Here is a 20773-nt window from a genome sequence, read left to right as displayed (position 1 = left end):
ACAGGTTGCATTGTCTCTCGAGTTTCATGTGGAATGTTGTGAGAAGTGACCCAATCATGATCTATGAATATGCCCATGGCTCCGCAATCCACTAATGCCAGGATGGGGCAAGATTCTTTCTTGGAAGGCGATAGGAATGCCTGTAGAATCACAAGATTATTTTGTCCAGGAGAGTTCAAGGAAGGAATTGATGTGGAGCAGACATCTCTTTCCCAAAACTGTGCCCCATCTAGGATCGGGAGCTGGCGTTTCCCGAACGCCGTGGAGGAGCAATAGGGCACTCTCACGAGATGTTTATGGGAGGCGCAATACATGCATAGACCAGTGTGAATCCGGCGCATTCTTTCTTGTGGGGTAATGGGTCCACGGAAGGCCCCCAGTTGCATGGGTTCTGGATCCGAGGTTGGAGAAGCTGTGGGCTCTGGTCTGGTTGAGTGGTCTGTGGAAGCCTTTTGGAAGGTTGACTTAGACTTCTTTTTTTTCCGCTTTTCTTTTCTGGATGCGAAAGTCGATTTGCAAGGAAAGGTCCATAAGAGCCTGGAAGGAGTTTGGGCGAGCTATCCTGGCTAACTCGTCCTTTATTTCTTCATTCAGGCCTCTTCGGAAGAGGGTGAAGCTGGCTTCTTGAGACCAATCAGCTTCCTTCACAAGTTGTTTAAATTGGTCACATAGGTAAGCATATCCTGGGATCCTTGTTGAAATTCAAGTAAACGTTCTTGAGCACTGTAAACCTGCTATGGGCGATCAAACATGGCTTTTAGGGCTTCCACAAACCCATCATAATTATCCAGGAGGGCGTCGCCCTAATTGACTAGGGGGGTTGCCCAGGTCAAGGCGTTACCAGTGAGGTGTGAGATCATAAACCCCACCTTTGCTCGGGGAGTGGAAAAGTAGTAGGGCTTGAAGGTGAAGTGTACCAAACATGAATCGAGGAAGGCACGGAGGGTCTCTGAAGAACCATCAAATTTGTCTACTACTCCTCCCAATAACACGCTTTCCTTAGTTGCAGAGTCAGCTGCTTCAATGCAGCATTCCCAGCCTTAAGGTTCTGGACTTCTGTGGTTAGTTCCTGCATGCCTCGCAGGAGGTCTTGAACCGCGGCTTCCATCTCTGAGTCTGTATCATTTTTTAGGCGTCTCAATCTGTCACAAGTCTCTCCCTTTCTCACCTGTTTTTGTTGTTTGCTTGAGACCTTCTTTGGTGACTTCTTTCACACGGTCCGGGATTTGTATAAACCCGTGTGCTGGTCTTCGGATTCCTGCGTGAGGATGACAACCCAACTCCAGGATACGTTCAGATGTCCAGGACGGAGACCAGGAAGGAACAATGTCTGAGCTTGGGGACACGGAACGCTGTCACAGTGTTCACAGGTACATCACTGTTTCCCCTCAATTCGAAGGCAACCCCGTCAGGTTCACATTTGACAGTTTCACAGTTCATTCAGTTTGGCATCCCACTGTCAGGTTCCCGGTTCCCAGTTTCACAGTTCATTCACCTTTCGCCAATATGTGTAACGCTCACCTGACTCCCACGGAGGCGCTGGCCTGGTTCGCGCTGCTGTGACCTCTTCTAAGGTGATGCGCAGGGTTCGGAAGACGGATTGGACTGGGCCCCCAAATCTGGCTTGTCTGGCTCGCAGAAGTATCCTTCTGTAGGCGAAAGTAGGGGATTAACTGTCTGCGGGGTAATGCAATCAGCCTCCCACTTTCCCCTCTCACCCTCCTCGAAACCCTTCTGTGATTCCTCGTAGCGTCTCACCTTAGGGTCTGGAAGGACGAGCTCTCCATCCTGCTTCTGATGCAGGGGCGCGTTGGTATCCAGTTACTTCACTGGATTTTCGGATTGGTGAGAACCAAACTTGCTTGGCTTCCAGGTAAGTTTTTTGATAAGAGGTTCCCCTTGTGTCCATGCATTAATGTACTAATGCTAGTGTCTTTTTCCCCATAGGGGCCGGGGTACGGAATGCCGGGGAACAGGCAATGACCCGAGATGAGAGGTGAAATCCTTGTAGAAATCAGGTAAGTCTTTAATGAGCGTTTTTGGTAATGTCTTTTCATTCGCTCATTAATGCTGATGTCTCTTTTTCCCCTTAGGGGCCGGGGTCCGGAAATGCCAGGATGCGGCACGGACCCGAAATGAAGAGGGAATGAATCAACAGGTAAGTCTTAACATGGAGATTTAGCTTTCCTTATTCCCTTCTCTCACTCACCTTTTGTTCTGGTCTTTTTCTCCCTAGGCGCTGCAGCGTGACTGCGAATCCGGATGATCGCTGCTGAACATGGAGGTGCCCAGTAAAGGTGAGTGGAATGCGGCGCTGCAGCGATCGACACGATGAGCTTTTAAATAAAAGTCTTCCTTTTCAGGATTGTCGGCGAGATGTCTCTGGGATGCGGATTTAGCAGGTAAGGACTTTTCCTTCTTCTGTTCTCTTCTTCTCTTCCTTTGCAGGTGATCCAGGATGCTGGCAGGCGTCGCAGAAGTCAGGATGCAGGAGCAGACACGGTGAGCGTCCAGCTGCTAGATGCAGAACAACGCAAAGCACGTGTGGCTGTTCGGGTGGGGTTTAAATAGCCTTGGAAGAAGTTCCAGGTATGTATCCTTCCTCCAATCAGGTATGTATCCTTCCCCGACCACGACCGGATGGTAAATTAGTCCCACAGGTAAAGTAGTTCCTTTCAGGCCTCAAGGAGGCCGGGATCCTGCAGCATGGTCTGCATCAGGTAAGTGCACCCAAGCACACCCATAATGAGCCTGGCGCCTATGGCGCCAGGACTGATGTCTTTTATGAGCCTGGCGCCATAGGCGCCAGGACACTGTCCAAAGGGCCCCTATATGGGGTTGCTAAGTCCTTCCTTGGGGACTGGATGTCCGCTTTCAGGGACGGAGGGCTTGAACCGGCTCCCCGGGAGCGGGCATCATGACAATATGTCAAAGACTTACGAGTGTATGAGGGGATTTACTCGACCCTCATAGCACCACTTTGACACTTCTATCCGGCCTCTTGGCTTTTGTAGTTTCAACAAAACAAAAACACAACCCAAAAAAGTCCAGTTAGAGTCCTTCAAATGAGCGCCCCACAACGCCTGACCACTCTGGGTTCCATTAAAGTTCATTTCCACAAGTTCTTTGTTCAACAAGGTCGCCGCCTGCAACCTTGGGCCCAGCACATTTCGGGTTTACTATCTATCTTCTTCGACTCACCGGCTGTGCTAAACTGTCAGAGTTTTCTTGTCTTGTGAGTCAAGGACGGCACCACAGCGGCAAGCGCTTTCTCCCGTTTTGGCTATCAGCTTGGGGAAGCCCTGTGTGTCGTTGACACCTCCCACACCACACACCAGCTGGATTTCCCGGTCTTATGATTTCCCTTTCAGAGGCTTTGCTGGTCTGAGTTGAAAAGGACAAGGGCAGTTCCCCCTTCGTCATCCCCCCAGGTCTTGCCGCCTTTCTCCTCCGCTTGAACTGCAAGTCCCATAGAGCTGTTTCCTAGTGCGTTTCGAACTTGCTCAAAGTGTGCTCTTGTGCTCCGCCTTTTATCCCTGTGTGGAAGGGAAAGGGCCGTTGGGTGTGCTTAATTATTGTCAATTGCTTGACTCTGCCTGACCCTTGTGTTGGGACATGTCAGGTAAATGGCTCTGGTGTTAGTCTGTTGTCTTTCACGGTGTAGGAAAGTGTTTGTGTCGGAAAAGGGGGGTAGAGCTTCTAAGTATCCTAAGGTATAGGATGGGGAAAAGGGATTAGAAGTGTCCCATTTCCACTCCCCAAAGACCCCCCATCATCCAGGTGATCCTCCCCCACTGGTCCACACCCAGGAACTGGATCCAATCGCGATGGCCGTGACCTGGCCACCTGGGTGGCAGATCTCCGGGGACTGGCGGGTGAGACACCTTCAGGTTTCTCACAATACCCAAATACAAAATATAAAATTCATGTCACATTTCACTTTATCCAAACACACTTCTACTTCACATTAAGTCACAAATGGCTAAAAACCCATTTCATATCTTTGATTGATCTCAATATCGGTGTGCTCACAGACCCTTGTTCCCTGATTATCTTTCTAGACAAATTATTCAAATACAATTATTCAGATACAATTCCAGACATATTTTGAGAAACTCAATACTGCTAACTTCAATGCCACTGAATTCACAAAAGGTCCATAGGGACCCAATTTACATTAGACACAGATCTCATAAAATATTACGTTCTCTGGATTTTCAAATCTGCACACAAAATCAAATGAGGGAGGGATTCATTTTCTTTTCCACAAAATCCGCATTTTGGTAATAGCTTAATTATTCCTGACCTAATACTCAAAATCTCATTGGTACTGATCACATTAAGTCTCAAGCGCATAAAGCTGATTCTCATATTCCAGTCAGGGAAACATACAAGATAGGGTTCAATCAATCCTAATGGTTTTGATACAAGTATTTGAGAATACAATTGGGAAATCATAACTGCATTAGTAGTGCATATCCAATCATATCGCATTAAGATCTTTTTTACTTTTACAGGGTTAGTGAACAATAATTCAATAGTGGTCCCTAGTTCATCTAGTAGTAACAAACACTCAACCTGCAGGTCGTAGATGAAGCCATCTTTAGTTCTACCTTCATTCATCCCTTTACGCAACAGATGGTATAGGCTTGCTTCTTGGAAAACATAGATCTTTCTAAACATAGCCAGTTATTTCCATTCAAAAACACTTTGTAAAGAATACAAGCCCAATTCGTAACTTAAGGCAGGCGGCATGACGCGTTTTGGAATGTAATGCAAGATCGATCGCCAGATTACGGATTCTAATTTTTTTGCTTCCATCATCATCTACAAAGGAAAACATTCTGCCCCACAAATGAATCTTGGGATCGCTTTAGTTGTACAGAATTTTACAACCGGTAGTAGGGAAAATGTCCCATATTTACCAAAACAAAGGGGGTTCTGGGAGTCTCTCTACCATATTTACCGCATATCACCTTCACTTGCACAGCCAGTTTTATCGCCTTATCCCTCAAGTCAAGTCATCAAGGACTGTGCCCCCTCCTTAGCCCCCATCCTCACAGCATTTACTAATGCCTCCTTTCGGTCTGGCTATGTTCCTGAGGGATTAAAGGAAGCATGGGTTTGTCCGCTCCTTAAAAAACCCCGCCTGATCCATCAATCCCAGGCAACTACAAGCCTATCACTACCGTCCCTTTCCTATTAACAATTCTGGACAAAGCAGCCTACCTGAAAGTACAGAAATTCCTAGAAGACAACCATCTTCTAGGACTACTGCAATCAGGGTTCAGGCCACGTCATGGGACTGAAACGGCCCTCCTTGACCTAAAAAACCAGATAGATGACCTCAGAGACGCAAGCAAACCTGCGCTCCTTCTGCTTCTGGACCTCTCCGCTGCCTTTGATTTGGTAGATCATAAGACACTCTGCCATCATCTCTCTTCGGTAGCTAACTTCTCCACCAGTGACTGTAACTAGATAACCTCCTTCCTGCAGACCAGAGCAATCAAGGTTTTTTTGGATTCCTCCTGCGCCAACCCTAGCATCATCAAATGTGGGGTTCCACAAGGCTCCTGAATTGCTCCCACCATTTACAACCTCTTTACAACCTCTTTACGAGGCCACTGTTTAAAATCTTGGACGCCCTGGGTATTTCATATACGAACTATGCTGATGACACCCATGTGCGTATCCCCCTCTCGGGGGACTACCTGTCCGACTAGAACACCATCAACTCTACACAACAATCCAATCGTGGATGGCAGAAAACTGGCTATGTGTCAACAGTGAGAAAACCAAGCTTCTGCAGGTTGGCTCCCCTTCCACCTTGAACAAGCTGGACAATCAATATACCTCCTTCACCATTGACAATATCCCCGTCACTGTGTCACAATCGATTAAAACAGTGGGCGTATATTTGGAACCCGACCATGAACAGGCAGGTGAATGCCATAGCTTCCACCTCAGCTTACCATTCTAAACTCATCAACACAGTAACACCGTTCCTGTCCCAACAAAATTGTCTCACCATCCCCAGGGCTATAATTGGATCCAGATTGGACTACTGTAATGCCCTCCTTGTAGGAACTTCAGGCATAAATCTTGGCAAACTTCAAATTGTACAAAACAACGCTCTCAGGGCCGCCACAGGCCTCTCACGTAGAGATCACATCTCAGAGCTCAGAAGACAGGTCCGCAGGCTGCCAGTCAAGGAAAGGATCTTCTTCAAAACCCTTGCCCTTACGCACCAGTGTCTACATGGCCAGGCTCTGCTACACCTTGTCCAAAGAATCTCCAAATCTACTATCCTCAGGCCCTATAGAACTCCCTACTCCAACCTGATAACTGTTCCCAGGACACACAAAGCTCATGCCAGTGGCACCAGCTTCCCAACCATAGCCGCCACTTTCTGAAACGCCCTCCCTCCTCACATCAGGTTAATTGATTCCCACTCCGCCTTTCGCAAGGCCATCCAAACAAGACTCTTTGTTTGAATCATCCTGTGCTTCCAGACTCCTCCTTGTACCTGTAACTAAGTAATTTGCTGTAATCTCTGGATGTGTAACCATGTATTTCTGTATATGGAACCATTTACCCTGCATTGTACCAAGTCTATTCCAATGGGTGGCTTCTTTGTAACCCTTAATCAGGCCCTCCTAAGCATTGCTATAGTGCCTCAATGCCTGCCGGATGCAGTGCGCTCTACAAAGCCAAATAAATAAAGGAGATGATAGGGAAGCCCAAATTAATCATTATGTTATTTATTTATTTTAATATTTATAACGTGCCACATGCCCATGGGCCTCAGAGCGCACATAAAAGACAGACAGGGGGTCAAAGGACATCAGACAAGGGGCAGTGATCAGGGAGAAGAAGGGGTGGTGCCAGATTTAACTTGGGTTCAGGTAGGTTTTAATTTGCTTCTTGAATAGCACAAGATTGGTAGCCAGGCGTATGGGCCCGGGAAGTGAGTTCCAAAGTAGGGGAGCGTGGGCATCAAATGATGTCCCCCGAAAGCGTGCCAGCTTGCATCTAGGCTGTGTGATGGTCGGGTAGGCAGAGGTTTGTAGTTTAGTATTACCACAAAACCATGAGTGCTTACACTTGCTTTTTGTCCTGTTCAACCTTACAACCACAGATTTCTTTGGGTTAGCTCGCAAGTTGTTAGTTGAAATATACTGCTTGAAAGCTGTAATGAGTCTCTGAAGACTGACTGGCGTGTGGTCGAACAGAACAAAATCATCTGCGTAGACCACCCAAGTGATTTTTGTTTCTCCTATCTTAGGTGGAACAAAGGATGCTCCCTCGAGACACTTCCCCACATCTGCTACATACAGATTAAATAAGCATGGCGCCAGCATACAGTCTTGCCTCGGGCCATTTTTGGTACAAATAGGACTACTCAAATCCCCGTCATCATTTAGTCTCACATGCAGATTAGCGTTCTCATGTAGCTGTATAAGTATAGATAATAGGTTAGGTGGTAGTCCCAATTGATCTCATTTATAACAGAGTGTATTTCTATCGACTAAGTTCAACGCTAAGAATAGATCCATAGATGCCACGTATATTGGGGTAGTGTTTGACTTCCAAGCTATGGTCTGTGACGTATGCAGCAGTAGGCCACCACTATCGGTTCCTATGTTTTTACGAAAACCTAGCTGAAAAGGACTTGAGATGTTATTCAAGTCACACCACTCTACGATTTTCTCTAGGACTAATGCTGCAAATATCTTTGAGTCAACATCTATGAGTGCTATTGGTCCATAACTCAATGGACGTTCTCTAGTGCTCTTCCTATAGATTGGTATTAATATTGCACTAGTCCACGACCGCAGTATTATTTTGGTTGCTACCACCTCTCTGAACACCACCAACAAAAAGCCAGACCATAATTCTACATTGTTTTCAAAATAGTATTAGTCACCTGCTTCGGGTCTCCCACTCTAGAATTGCTGGCTTTCCTTATCATTATTTCAATGTCTTCTATTGCGATATCCAAGTACCACGAAGGATGTTCCCAATTGATATCCCTATTTACTGTACCACTTGACCTATATAGCTGTTTAAAGTATTGACTCCAAGAGTCTTCTGAGATGGGATTTGTTTGCGCCTCGTTTTGATTAGACTCTATTCCATTTATTTGGGATCAGAATCTTCTAGGGTTACAATCTTTTAGAACATCCAAGATGGCCTCTCCATCACGCTGATACAGAATCTGTTTATGATATTTAAACCCGTTTTTTTTCTTTTGTTTCAACTTCTGGATCAGACTTTTTTGAACGTTGTTTCGATAGGGATTTAGTTTATGTGTCACAGTGGGCCTCATTACGAGTCTGGCGGTAACCGCGGCGGTAAAACCGCCTGGTTACCGCCGGACTCGTATTACCATTCCACCTCCGTGATTCCCAGAATTACCGGGGCATTACAATCCCGGTTTTCCGGGAATCACGGAGGCGGAATGGTGTTAATCCCCAACCCATCGAGTCCTGTGGGACTCGATGGGAATGGGGATAATGGAAACACCGGCAGCATCTCGTAATGCTGCCGGTGTTTCCTCGTCCGCCTGCACGCGGGCGGTGTTAAACCCGCCAGGTTAGACCTGGCGGGAACATCACCTCCCGCCTGCAGGAGTCGGGATCAGGCGGTCCGGAAACAACGGTGGCGGGTTTACCGCCACCGTTATTTCCGGACCGCCTGAGTTGTAATGAGGCCCAGTATCTTTCTGGTACGCTTTTTCATTTCAAGAGCTTGCATGTCAAATTATTGTTTATGTGTCCTTTTTACCCCTCTAGAGATTTTGGATCCCCCGATAGCTAGCAATTTTTGTTCCATGGTTAAATTATCAAAGTCCGTCAACAAAACCCAATTACATTTTTGTACATTTCCCTCATTCCATGAGATTTGATTTCCTTTTGTGCTAAGCCTTAAAGGAGGACGATACTCCGCCTTCTTTAGTTTTGCTTTCAGACTTGACAGTTGCATAACCAACATTCTATGGTCACTAAATTCGTTAAGTACCACCTTAAAGTCTCTGACCAAATTGCATACGTATTCTGTCACAAAAATATAGTCTATGCATGAAGAGAGGTTAGCATTTCACCATGTTGGTATATGACCCTTGCCTCTCTGATATAGAGCATTTACCAGGGTTAAACCCCAATTTTCAATGTTCTCTCTCCACGTCTGGCCTTGGATCTCTTTCCTCCTTGGGGCGTACAGTCTCGTAAGTGGCAAGAGAGGTTCTTTTTACACCTGGCGCGATGGTTCATGAATGTTGAGGCATAGGTGGTCGAGATCCGCGGGACCTGTTACATTACAGTCAGAATTAAAATCTCCTGCTATGATTACCTGCCCCCCTGGACAAGATGTAAACCAATCCTCCAAAGTTCCATTAAATTTAGCCATTGTATCCTCAGGTTTTCCAAGGGGATTCCAATATATGTTGACAGTTAACAGGGACTTACACTCTAGTACTCTACCGGCCTCTATCACCACTGCCAAGACGCGCCCGGCGCGACAGATCGCTGGCTTATAATTGTAACCACCGAACCGAGTTTTACAGATATAAACAACCCACCCGAGGGGCGTCCTCTACAACCTTTCATAGCTGGCTCCGCCCTTATTTCATACCCATCTAATATCGGTGGATTAATTAGCCAGATTTCTTGTAACATCACATCGGGAATAGACATAGGTAATTACATAAATCACTATTAGAGCACAGGGGAGTAAAACCCCCAACATTCCATTATATCACATGGATTTCTTTAGGGATGCTGAGAGTGACCATTTAGGTCCCTTAACTGTGAAATCGAATCCCTCAGAGTCAGAGCCAACCACCGTCAGTTTACCTCTTCACCCTTGCCCTTCCTGTTCTCATCCACTATTTCATTTACATTAGATTCCTCCATGTTGGCCTTCATTGGCTCCCTCCCTATTCTTCCTTAGTGTATGGGGGTATTATTTGGGTTATCACTTCTCCCTCTTCACTCCAAATATTCCTGTTCTCAAAGGGAAGAGGTCATACCCCAATTTCTGGAGGTTCTCTGCTTCATTTAGGAGTGTCTCATAGGCAATTCTAGATGGTACAACCAACCTAACAATCATATCTTAATTGGTGCAAGAAGTCTACCAGCTTTATGTCTCTGGAACTGATAAGTCTTAAATCAGGAATTTCCTTGAAGAGGGACAACACTCTAGCTCTATTCAAGGATTGTGGTCCGTCACGGTCAAATATATAAAGCAGCATAAGACTAGGTTCTTCCGGGAAAATAGGCTGCCTCCAGCAGGTTTAGTTTATTCCTTCATGGTGACCAATTTATCTATATAATGCCCTTCTGGGTATACACTAATTCCTTCCAGATGGCTCACTCTCTCCAAATGGATTTATTCTGAGGGGCCCATTACACAGTCCAGGAATATCTTTTAGTTTAACAGTAAAGAATTCACAGGCTTCATTTATGGTTTCTTGCTTTGACTTCAGTCCCGGCCCTGTATTCCCCAATGCATTGGGGGATATATGGTGCCCATGTTTTTGCAGCCTTGGATTTACTTGGGTCCTGGACGGACCCCGCTATGCCACACCCTATTTGGTTGGATATCGGGACCTGCTGTTGAGTCACTCCCAGTGCAGCCACCTTTAACTTCTCGGCTGCCTTAGTTAGATCAATTATTATGAGGTCACCTCCTTGCTCTCTATCAACTCTCAAGGGTGGTTCATTATTTAGTATCCTTTTTACAATTTCTCAAATTCCCTCTTCCGTCAGGACTGCTGTAGTCAATGCTTTCACTACTATTTCCTTAGGTACTGCCTGATTAGTTGTTTTCTGTGGGGATTCTTGCCTCATTGCTGCACCCATTTCTTGGACATTTCTTGGACAGTTTGCTGATGCGTTTGTTTAAAGATGTCATAGATGTCACCCTTTTAACTTTTCTTTCAACTTCCAATCTCTCTTGGCTAAACCTTTATGTTTCATTGAGTCAGTTAATCTATATTTTGGTCTAACCTGGAAATCCACTTTCAGTAGCTCCTAGTTTTCAAAATCCTCCCCTTTGGCTTATATGCTACAGGTTTAATAGCCAAGTTTTCTTTCATGGTTATGTTGTTTCCAAATTCAGTCTCAAGAAACTCCAAATCATTGCCAACTTCATAATGGTAGCCAATCTCCTTTAGATCTTTTCCAGTGAGAGGCCAGAGGAATTTGTAAGAGTTTTTGTTTACATTTTCGTGAATCATTTTGTGGTTTGTTTTTACCATTATTATTATTCTTTCCCTTTTTACTTTATTTTTTGCACATTGCCCTCCTTATTGTTTCATCCAGGGTTTTCTTCCCCCATTTTTAACTCTACAGTAAACACTGTAAACACTGTATCTGGCTTAGTTTTCTCCCTGTTTGTAGCCTCGGTCTCTGAGGAAACAAGTATAGTCTTGTTGCAGATAATACTTTGTTTGTGACCTCCAATCTCAGACAAGGGATCACCACTGTTCCCCTGCCTAATTACCTTTTCTCGCTACACCAGGAGAACAGTCAATTTGGCCATGTTCGAAGGGATTTCTTTTGAATAATGTGTGTGTTGTTGCAATTCTTGATATACGAATTCATGCATACACTGTGCTCCCTCAAGAGGGTCATGCTTATCGCACAAACTTCTGTGATGGCTGCAGGGTTCTTTTACGCTGAGGCTATAGTTACAATTCAGTCAATGGCGGATTCCCAATGTTCTGAGAGTATCAAAAGAGACACTTCTCCAATCCCCGAAAGAGTGGTTTTTAGGAGCTCCACTCCGTTATTTGCAAAGGGAGGTCTTTTCCCTGAATCACATTACACAGATATTGGGACAGGAAATCTGGCTGTACTGGGCCTGTCGATATAGGAGAGCTAATTTTTGCCTTTTCCTTTATACCCTCCTCTCCCCTCTCCATGCCCTCAAACAACTCCAGGCCCCCCTGTTGATTACGCACTCCTACTCTCCCGGCAAGGGGGGTAACGGCATAGCGAAGGCTCGTGCCATGCTATCCCTTCTATTAGTAAATACGAGCAGCCAGCAGAGCAATTAATGCTGGTTTCCTGACAGAGTTGGCACGCTCTGTTTTCCTTATGATGGTGACCCTGTCAGAAGTCAAAGAATATATTACACTACATCAGGAACTGAGTTTCAAGCTCACCCATATGTGTGACCAGATTTTATTCCAAACTGGCCGAAGCAGCTTAGTGGCTTTCCCCGCCACCACCCTCCACCAGCCAACAGCTAACAGCACTCAACAGAGCACTCCCACGGATGCGTGCTCATGCACCGCATTCCTTTTGTGGCGGCTTCCGGCGTGGGGGGTGGCGCCAACAATATTATAACAAAATCAATTATCTAAAAAGAAATATAAAACAAAATTACTCTCCACACTCAGCATAGACACTGCGCTTTAAAGTCAGTCCACATCTGTAATAACTCCCCAATTTTAATCCAGCGTCTCTGGCAGCAAAGTACAGGGCACGGCAGGGACAGCTAACAGCACTCAACAGAGCACTCCCACGGATGCACGCATAAGGATGCCCGTTCCCCTTTCATTTTGTAGCTGCTTCTGGCTTGGCGGGGCGGGCACATGAATATTACAACAAAATAAATGATCTCGCCAATTTTAATCCAGCGTCTCTGGCAGCACAGTGCAGGGGAAGGCAGGGACAGCTAACAGCACTCAACAGAGCACTCCTGCGGATGTGCGCGCCTCTTTCCTTTAGTAGCTGCTTCCAGCTAGGGGGAGTGGGGGCAGAGCCAACAATTTTACAAGAAAATCAATGATCTTGGTCAAGCAGCAGAAGGTCAAACTGCACACCAGCCCTAGGGAGCTTGTCTATGTTACAGCAAATTCAGCCATTGGACTTTGCTTCCTCTGCAAATGGTAACTGTGGCAAAAGGTTTATTATGCAGTATTTGCACTACCATACTTACAGAGTCGAATAATCTACAAAGAAAATAAATCAGGTAATGTACATTTTTTAAGAAGTTCACTTACGAAGAGAAAAAGCAAAAAAAAGATTATTATTATTATTATAAAGCCAAAAAAAAAAGATGTTGCTGAAAAACACAATTTCAGATTGTACTGGCCATGCGTGAAAGATTCTGCTCCCTACACTAGTCAGGCTAAATGTGTTTTTTAACAAATTACATAACAGTATTAAAAAAAATAAGATTACAGAAGTATGGATCATAGATGAGAATATTACAAAGTAGTAGAAGTTTTTGCTAAAATAGAATTGATGTAATTCTTTTATCAAAAGCTTTTATCCGCACAGAAATAAATATTATATTGGGACAATCCATGTCCTGTTTACATTCTCAGATGGTCCTTCTCATTCCTTTTTCAGTTATTTCTAAAAGAAACTTTGGGAATAAGTGAACACATTAAAAAGCATCAGAATACCAGGTGCCATTTAAAATAAAAGGCCTTTTAAAGCCATAAAACTGCAAACCTCCATTGACATAGGAGCGCTTGCAAAAATACATGTTAAAGAAAATGTACAAACCTTGTCCAAATTATTTTGATAGATGCCATTCAGCTGACTAACGTAGGCATCACGTTTGTCTTTAATCATTCTGAAATAATATACAAACTACTGTTAGAAAGTAACATACAAGATATTATCACTAGATGAAAGCAAGAATTCAAACACATGTGAAAATTGTTCAGTAGGAAGGGTAGATTTGGACCAAATAACGAATATTTAGGCTATGTCCACCAACCTGCTTAACAGGAAGCACAGATGCAGTGTTGGACAGTAACAGGGACCATAATTCAGCCTGACTTATAGAAACCGGGCCAATCAAAGAATAATTTGGGAGCAGGTTAACTGAGGGAAATGCAAGTTCTCTAAACATGCAAGATTAGTTTCTCCTTACCATGTTTTTAGAAAAATAAGAAAAAACTTCTGATTGAAAGCATGATATACAGCAAGGTAATGGAAACATAGGAGGATATGTGTGGCATGGTACCTCTGAATATTGGTCACCAGAGATACATAATGACATTGTAATATAATCCAGTTGAAATGTGTCAGCCTCCAAAGCTCATTCATTTTCACGTTGGAGATTCTGCACAATTATTTGTATGACCTTGCCCAAAGTCAAAGATAGATAATGTTAACATTTGTTACAAATTATGGGGGACTTCAATATCTGGTTCGACGTGCCCAACAACTCCATGACTCTACCCCTGGTCGACAGCCCAGAGGCACTCAACCTCACCCAGTATATCACAGGGCCCACAGACACTAGTGGCCACACCCTCTGCATCATTTTCAGCTCCTGCAACCTCATCTCCACCCCTAAAGCCCTCATCTGGCCACACAACTCTGCCATACCTTTCTCTCTCCTCACACTGCCGCCACCCCCGAAGGCCTCCTCTAGCCCTACATCTCAGTTCAAGTGCTGGACAAGGTAAATATACTACCGTGCCTGGCCGAAGCGCCGCTCCACACCCTTCCCTCACTGCCGGCCACAGATGGACCCTTACTCATTAAGCTCTTCGACTCTTGGCTAAATGACTCAGTCCTTCCAAGTCTGTTCCCTCCGGCAAAGGACCTACCCTCAAATGGTCCACCCCCACCTGAAGACTTTCAAAACCCATAACTGCTCCCTCAAGCCCAAATGGCGCGCCTTCCAGAACTCTGCAAAGCAAATCGGTATTCGCCCGCCATCACCGTAATTACAAATCAGAGATCTGAAAGGCCAAAAAAATCAATTATAATAAAACGATCCTGAGCTGCCGTAGCAGATGCAAAGAGCCCCACAGGATCATCACAGAATTCCTGAATCCTTCCTGCACCGCAGAGCCGACGGCCTCCTCACAAATGCTCTGCAACTCCCTATCTGAACATTTCCACAAAACAGCCCTAGAGAGGACAACCACCCTCAACATCTCCAAACTGTCTGCCCGCCAAACACACACTCTACAAGAATCAATCCTCCTCCCCTCTCCCACCGAGAACCCTTCGTTCTGCTCTTTCAGCCCTATCTCGATCAAGGAGTTTGTCAAACTACTCTCCGACAGTCGACTCTTCGACTCCCCTCTCGACCCTTTTCCCACATCTATCCTCAAAGAGATCTTCACCTTCACTTGTGCAGGAAAACTGGAGAGGTCCATTCTTAATGATTCCCTCACCAACGGTCACATCCCAGAACCCTTCAAAACTGCACATGTCAAACCTCTTCTCAAAAAAGCATCCCTTGACCCTCTCCTATAAATCAACTACAGGCCCAGTTCCAACACCTGATTCTTGGCAAAGCTCATAGACTGCACTGCATACTCACAGCTTGTCAGGGGCAGAGAGGCAAGCAGTAAGTGGCGGAGAGTATACTGACTAATGAGCCTGGTAGGGTGGCATGTGCAGGGTACCCCCAAAAGCGCTTCACTCATGGCAGATGCCATATTTGCACCCTGTGTAGGTGCCTTGTGTTGAGCTTGGGCAGAAGGACAGCCAACCACAACAGCAGGAGAGAACAAGGAACAACAGATGCCCCAAACCACTGCTAAAGAGGAAATGGGAGAAAGGACTACATCTCCCAGCAGCCTCCTTGAGGTTCACACAGCAACATGAGACTGCCTGAGCCACGCCCACGTCAGCGCGCATTCGCATGCAAGCAAACTGTCCATGCCACAGACTCCTGACTGAGCCGATGCTTATTTGTGAGGCTCCGGTTCGCTTAAGGCTAAACTACTCGTGGGCCACACCCTGCCAGATCAACACCCAGGCCCTGCGATCCAAAAGATAAGTATTAAGACTAGCCGTTTCATTCTCGCATGGTGATACTAACCTAGACACACATGGGGAAATGCTGCGCACCGTTCTACTTATCATAAACGACCCACCCAAACTACGGGTTGACTGTTTAATCACCGCCAAAGAAACAAACTATCGTTCAATTATAAGCGATCGCACAGCCTAATTTGTGTTCTTTCTGAGTCCTATACATGCCGGCTCGGCGCCCGCCGCAGATACAGCACGACACAGAACCCACCGGCAGCCCAACCCACAAAGCTAAGTGCATTTATGATTATGCCTTAGGTGTTTTACATTGTTGATGTGACTTGCAGACTACCATTACACTGTTCATGTGACCTGCAGACTAGCACTAATGGTCTGGAATAGCGCCCAGTGAAGCAACTGGTGGTAAGAGTTCCCGGTGCAGCAAGAAGGTTGTAGGAGAGTCCAGTGGGTAACTGGGCTTTGACAGTACGGGTATCATACAAGTAACTGTGCTCAGAGGGCAGTGGTTACAGCCGGGGGCAACTATTGAGCTGGTGTGCATGAGTGAGTGGTGGTGGATGTAAGAGTGTGTACAGCAAAACGTACCAAGCAAGCAAGAGACAAGAAGCACCTTAATAAACAAGAGACAACTTCCCTAATTCCCCTTACCCATCCACAACCTCTCCCTAACCCTCTACCCGGTTACCCTACAAACCCCCAGACCCATCCAATCCGTGGACCTTAACCCTCTTTCCCCGAGAGGGCGCTAGAGAGCCAACGAAGATGGCCGCTTCCTGAGAGAGCTCCGTAGGGCTCTAATGAATCCTGTAACATTGATGCTCCTGTGATGGTTGGAATGACCCATCCTACAGCTGTGCACCTTCACGAAGCTCCACTGATCATTTTGAGATAAATCTCGACTCAGACGCCTGCCTACAGCCCGAGATACTCGCTCGCAAATCTGAGGCCTGCCGGCTGACGGATTGGGCGGTGCGGCTCCTGCGTGTGTGCGGAGCGGCGGAGGCGGGCACTTGGCTTCAACACAGGCTAGATAAACAAGCCGATCGACTCGACAATGTCGAACAACGCGTGTCCGACCTGGACGATGGATCAGCGGCACTGACATCCTGTGTCTCTGTGCTCGAAACCCAGATGAAGGTGGTGTGCGCCAAGAGTGAGGATTTGGAGGGCCGCTCCCGCAGGAACAACATCAGAATCATAGGGGTGAGGGAGCGAAAAATCCCAGGTAAAATGGAAGACTTTGTGGAACAGATCTGCATAGCTCTCTTCAGTAGAGAAACGCTGTCTCAGCTTTTTGTGGTAGAAAGAGCACACAGAATCCCGAGCACTAGACCGGCGCCCGGCGCGCACCCTAGACCAATCATTGCAAGACTTTTAAACTATAAGGATCGCGACGCCATGCTCAGGGCAGCCAGAGATAAGGGGAAACTCCAATACGACGGCGACTCCATTCAAGTCTTCCCAGACTTCTCACAGGCGGTGCAAACGCGGAGAAGATCCTTTACGGCAGTCAAGCGACGCCTGCAGGACAATCAGATCCTTTATTCCATGCTATATCCAGCGAAACTGCGGATCCAACATGAGGGGAAGGCCCAATTCTTCAATTCCCCCGAAGAAGCCAATGACTACCTGGACCGGACTGGCTGCAGACATGGCGGGAACAATCCGAGACCCCGTCGGGAAGAGCGAGCGAGAAGAGACCCTTCGTAATCTACAATCACAGTAATCGGCTGTCGTGACCAGTGCACCTTCTGCTTCTATGCTCAATATACATCACAGGAACGAAATTACGTCGCCATAGGAAGCCCGGTACCCTCTTGGTGGGCTACTAGTGCCCCTAGCACGGCTATGCTTGCAACTCTGTTCTACATGGGGGGATTACTGTGGACCAGTTGGGGGTTGCCCACACATGGGAGGGACTCGGCCAGACGTGGCCGCTTTACTCACCCCGCTCTCGTTTCACAACGTTGATGTTATATAACTTTGATAACCTGGAAGCCAAACCCACTAGCCACTCCACTACCTCAATGCACCATTTTCGCTCTCACGTCCTGACAGGCGAGAATTCACCCGGCCTTCGGAATGCCAGCCATAACATTTAAAATTGCCACCTGGAACATCCGCGGCGGCAACCAGCCGGCAAAGAACAGGAAAATCCTTCAGTGTCTCCGTAGACACAAGGTTAACATCGCCATTCTTCAGGAAACACATCTCCTGCCGGGATCGGAATCACAGTGGGCCAAGTCCTGGGGTTGTCACAGGTACTTTTCATCGTACTCGTCCTTTGCCAGAGGGGTCGCCATTCTGATTGATAAGAGGACTAACTTCAGCCTCATTGAATCGGTGAAGGACACTGAAGGCAGGGGCCTGCTGGTGAGGGGAATAATTGCAGGGAAAGAAGTGGTGATTGTAAATTCCTACGCTCCCAACACTGATGGACCCGACAATTTTAACTGGGTGATGTCCCAATTAGGAAAGTCCAACGCAGAAACAATCATATGGGGTGCAGACCTTAACACAACGATGGACCCTACTCTAGACAAATCACATAACACCACTGGACATCGGTCCAAAGCCAGTGGCCAAGTTCACGAGATATGTAAAGTGTTCGACACGTCTGACACATGGCGGCATCATAATCGAGATGCAAAAGACTTCACATTCTACTCGCCCGCTCACAACACCAGCTCCAGGATAGATTACATCATGGCCTCCACCCACTGTCCGTTTGCCTGGGGAACGAGCCAAATTCTACCACGCACGCTATCCGACCACTCAGTGGTCACACTTGATGCCTCCATGGTGGGCGCAACGGTCCCCGGATTGAACTGGAGATTCAAGCTGGGTGCGCTTTCAGACAAAGTTTTTGCAGATGAACTGCGTGAGGAAATAACATCCTTCATTGAGAGGAATCAAGGCTCAGTCAAGGCGACCAGCATCATCTGGGAAACGCTGAAGTGTTTTGTGCGCGGAATATGTTTGGGTAAGGAAAATGGTGTAGTGAAGCTGATCCGCAGTGAACTCTCCGACAGCGAAACCCGTCTGAAGGATCTAGAGAGGAAGGCCATCTCAGCTCCAAGCCCGCAAATCCAGGCAGAACTGAAGGAGGAGCTCCAAAAGTTCAGGGAAACAGCCGAAAGAGAGCTAAAATTCCTAGGGCGGAAACACCAGATTCGACAATATGGAGAGGGTCAGAAGCCAGGAGCCCTGCTCGCCCGATTACTATTGGTGGACAAAACCCCGACCCGGGTGGAATGTGTTAAAGACGCACAAGGCCAGCGTGTCTATGCATAAGTGGACATCGTCAAGGCATTTAGAGATTTCTATCATGACCTTTACAGCTCTAGAGGCAATTCGGACTCTGAATCTCTGCAAGTATACCTAGACGACACTGAGCTGTACTGGGTGGAGGCAGACCTACGAGAACCTCTCAACGCCCCGATAACAACAGAAGAAATACTGGAAGCAATAAAGTCCTTCCCGAGCTCCAAGGCACCAGGTCCGGACGGACTTACCGGAGAGTTTTACAAGGCCTACGCAACTTCCCTCGCCCCTCTCTTGCTACGCGTATATGAAGAATCCATTGAAAGCGGATGCCTTCCCCCAACACTACGGGAAGCCAACATAATTCTCCTACACAAAGCCGGCAGACCCGCTGACGAATGTGCATCCTATAGACCAATTTCTTTGATCAACCTAGACAATAAAATCCTGGCCAAAATTCTTGCTTCCAGGCTCCTCCCCCTTATGCCGGCTCTAGTGATTGGAGACCGCCCCGGATTTATCCCAGGGCGCAGCACCACCTATGGCATCAGGCTTCTGTTTGGCGTCATGGAGGCCCTGGACCCATCGCAACAGGCAATAGCGGTGCTTCTTGACGCCGAGAAGGCATTTGACTCTGTGGAATGGCCATTCATGCTAGCAACGCTTAGACAAATGGGTTTTAGCAACTTCTTCATTAAATTGGTGTCATTATTGTACAACAGCCCCCGATCCTATATTACACTAGGGAACACTAGAGCCACATGCATTTCATTTGAACGCGGAACGAGGCAGGGATGCCCACTTTCAGCTCTGATCTTTGCTCTCATCATGGAACCCCTGGCTTCCAGGCTACGCGAATTCCAAATACACAGAGGCCTCAAACTAGGTCCACACAAATTGATTGTCTCCCTCTATGCTGACGATGTTATATTATTTGTCAGCAATCCCCAGGAGAACCTTAACCCAGTTATGCGGGAGGTATTAAGATTTGGGCAAATGTCGGGACTGAAAATCAACCACTCCAAATCTGTGATATTCCCCCTGACCCCTCACACGGTGCAATTCGCTGATGACCATGGCTTTAAATGGGAGAACTCAGGGGTACGCTACCTAGGTATATTCATGTCACGTAACCATCACGAGATATATAAAGACAACTATGTCTCCACGCTCACCTCCATTCAGGAACGGGTGCACAGGTGGAGAACGCTCCCACTAACACTGTGGGGTAGGACCTCTCTTACGAAGATGGTTATACTCCTCAAATTTCTGTACTTGTTTACCAACATCTCGCTACTCCTCCCCAAATCCTTCCTCCTGAAAATCAAGGCTGCAGTCCTGGAACTGATATGGGCCGGTAAACCGGCGCGCGTGGCCTACGACACCCTGGTTCTGCCGACGTCAAAAGGAGGCCTTGCGCTCCCGGACATTGAGAAGTACTATTGGGCATCTCAGGCACAGTTTTTAAGCCACTGGTACACGATCCACTTCGTGCGTCCTCATGTGCAGGTGGAACGTGCTCTGGCCTCTCCCAACTTGCTCAGTGACGTTATCATTAGTCAAATCCCAGTTCCGTACAACACTCTAAATACAGTCCTCTCTACGTACGCGGTCTGGAAGAAAATGGCTGCCAAGTATGGGGTGACCGTGAGATACTCCCCTCTGCTACCGATCAGGTTCATCCCGGGTGTTCCGCTCACGAATGAGAAAGTATTTTTAATATGGGCCGACAAGCTTAATATCCA

General features: G+C 46.7%; 1 protein-coding gene across 1 annotated transcript in view; it reads right to left on the bottom strand.

Moving 5' to 3' along the window:
• Positions 1-20773, bottom strand: part of GSR (glutathione-disulfide reductase) — a 557956-nt gene that overhangs the window by 433520 nt on the left and 103663 nt on the right. The window contains exon 4 of the mRNA XM_069626169.1: positions 13524-13593. Within this exon, the coding sequence (XP_069482270.1) occupies positions 13524-13593 (70 nt within the window). The remainder of the gene's footprint in view (positions 1-13523; positions 13594-20773) is intronic.

The sequence above is a fragment of the Ambystoma mexicanum genome, chromosome 6p (genome assembly GCF_040938575.1).
Source record: "Ambystoma mexicanum isolate Mex_15411 chromosome 6p, UKY_AmexF1_1, whole genome shotgun sequence".
NCBI classification, from domain to species: Eukaryota; Metazoa; Chordata; class Amphibia; order Caudata; family Ambystomatidae; genus Ambystoma; species Ambystoma mexicanum.
Note: the sequence above shows the minus strand (reverse complement) of the source record. Positions and strands in the feature narration are given on the sequence as shown.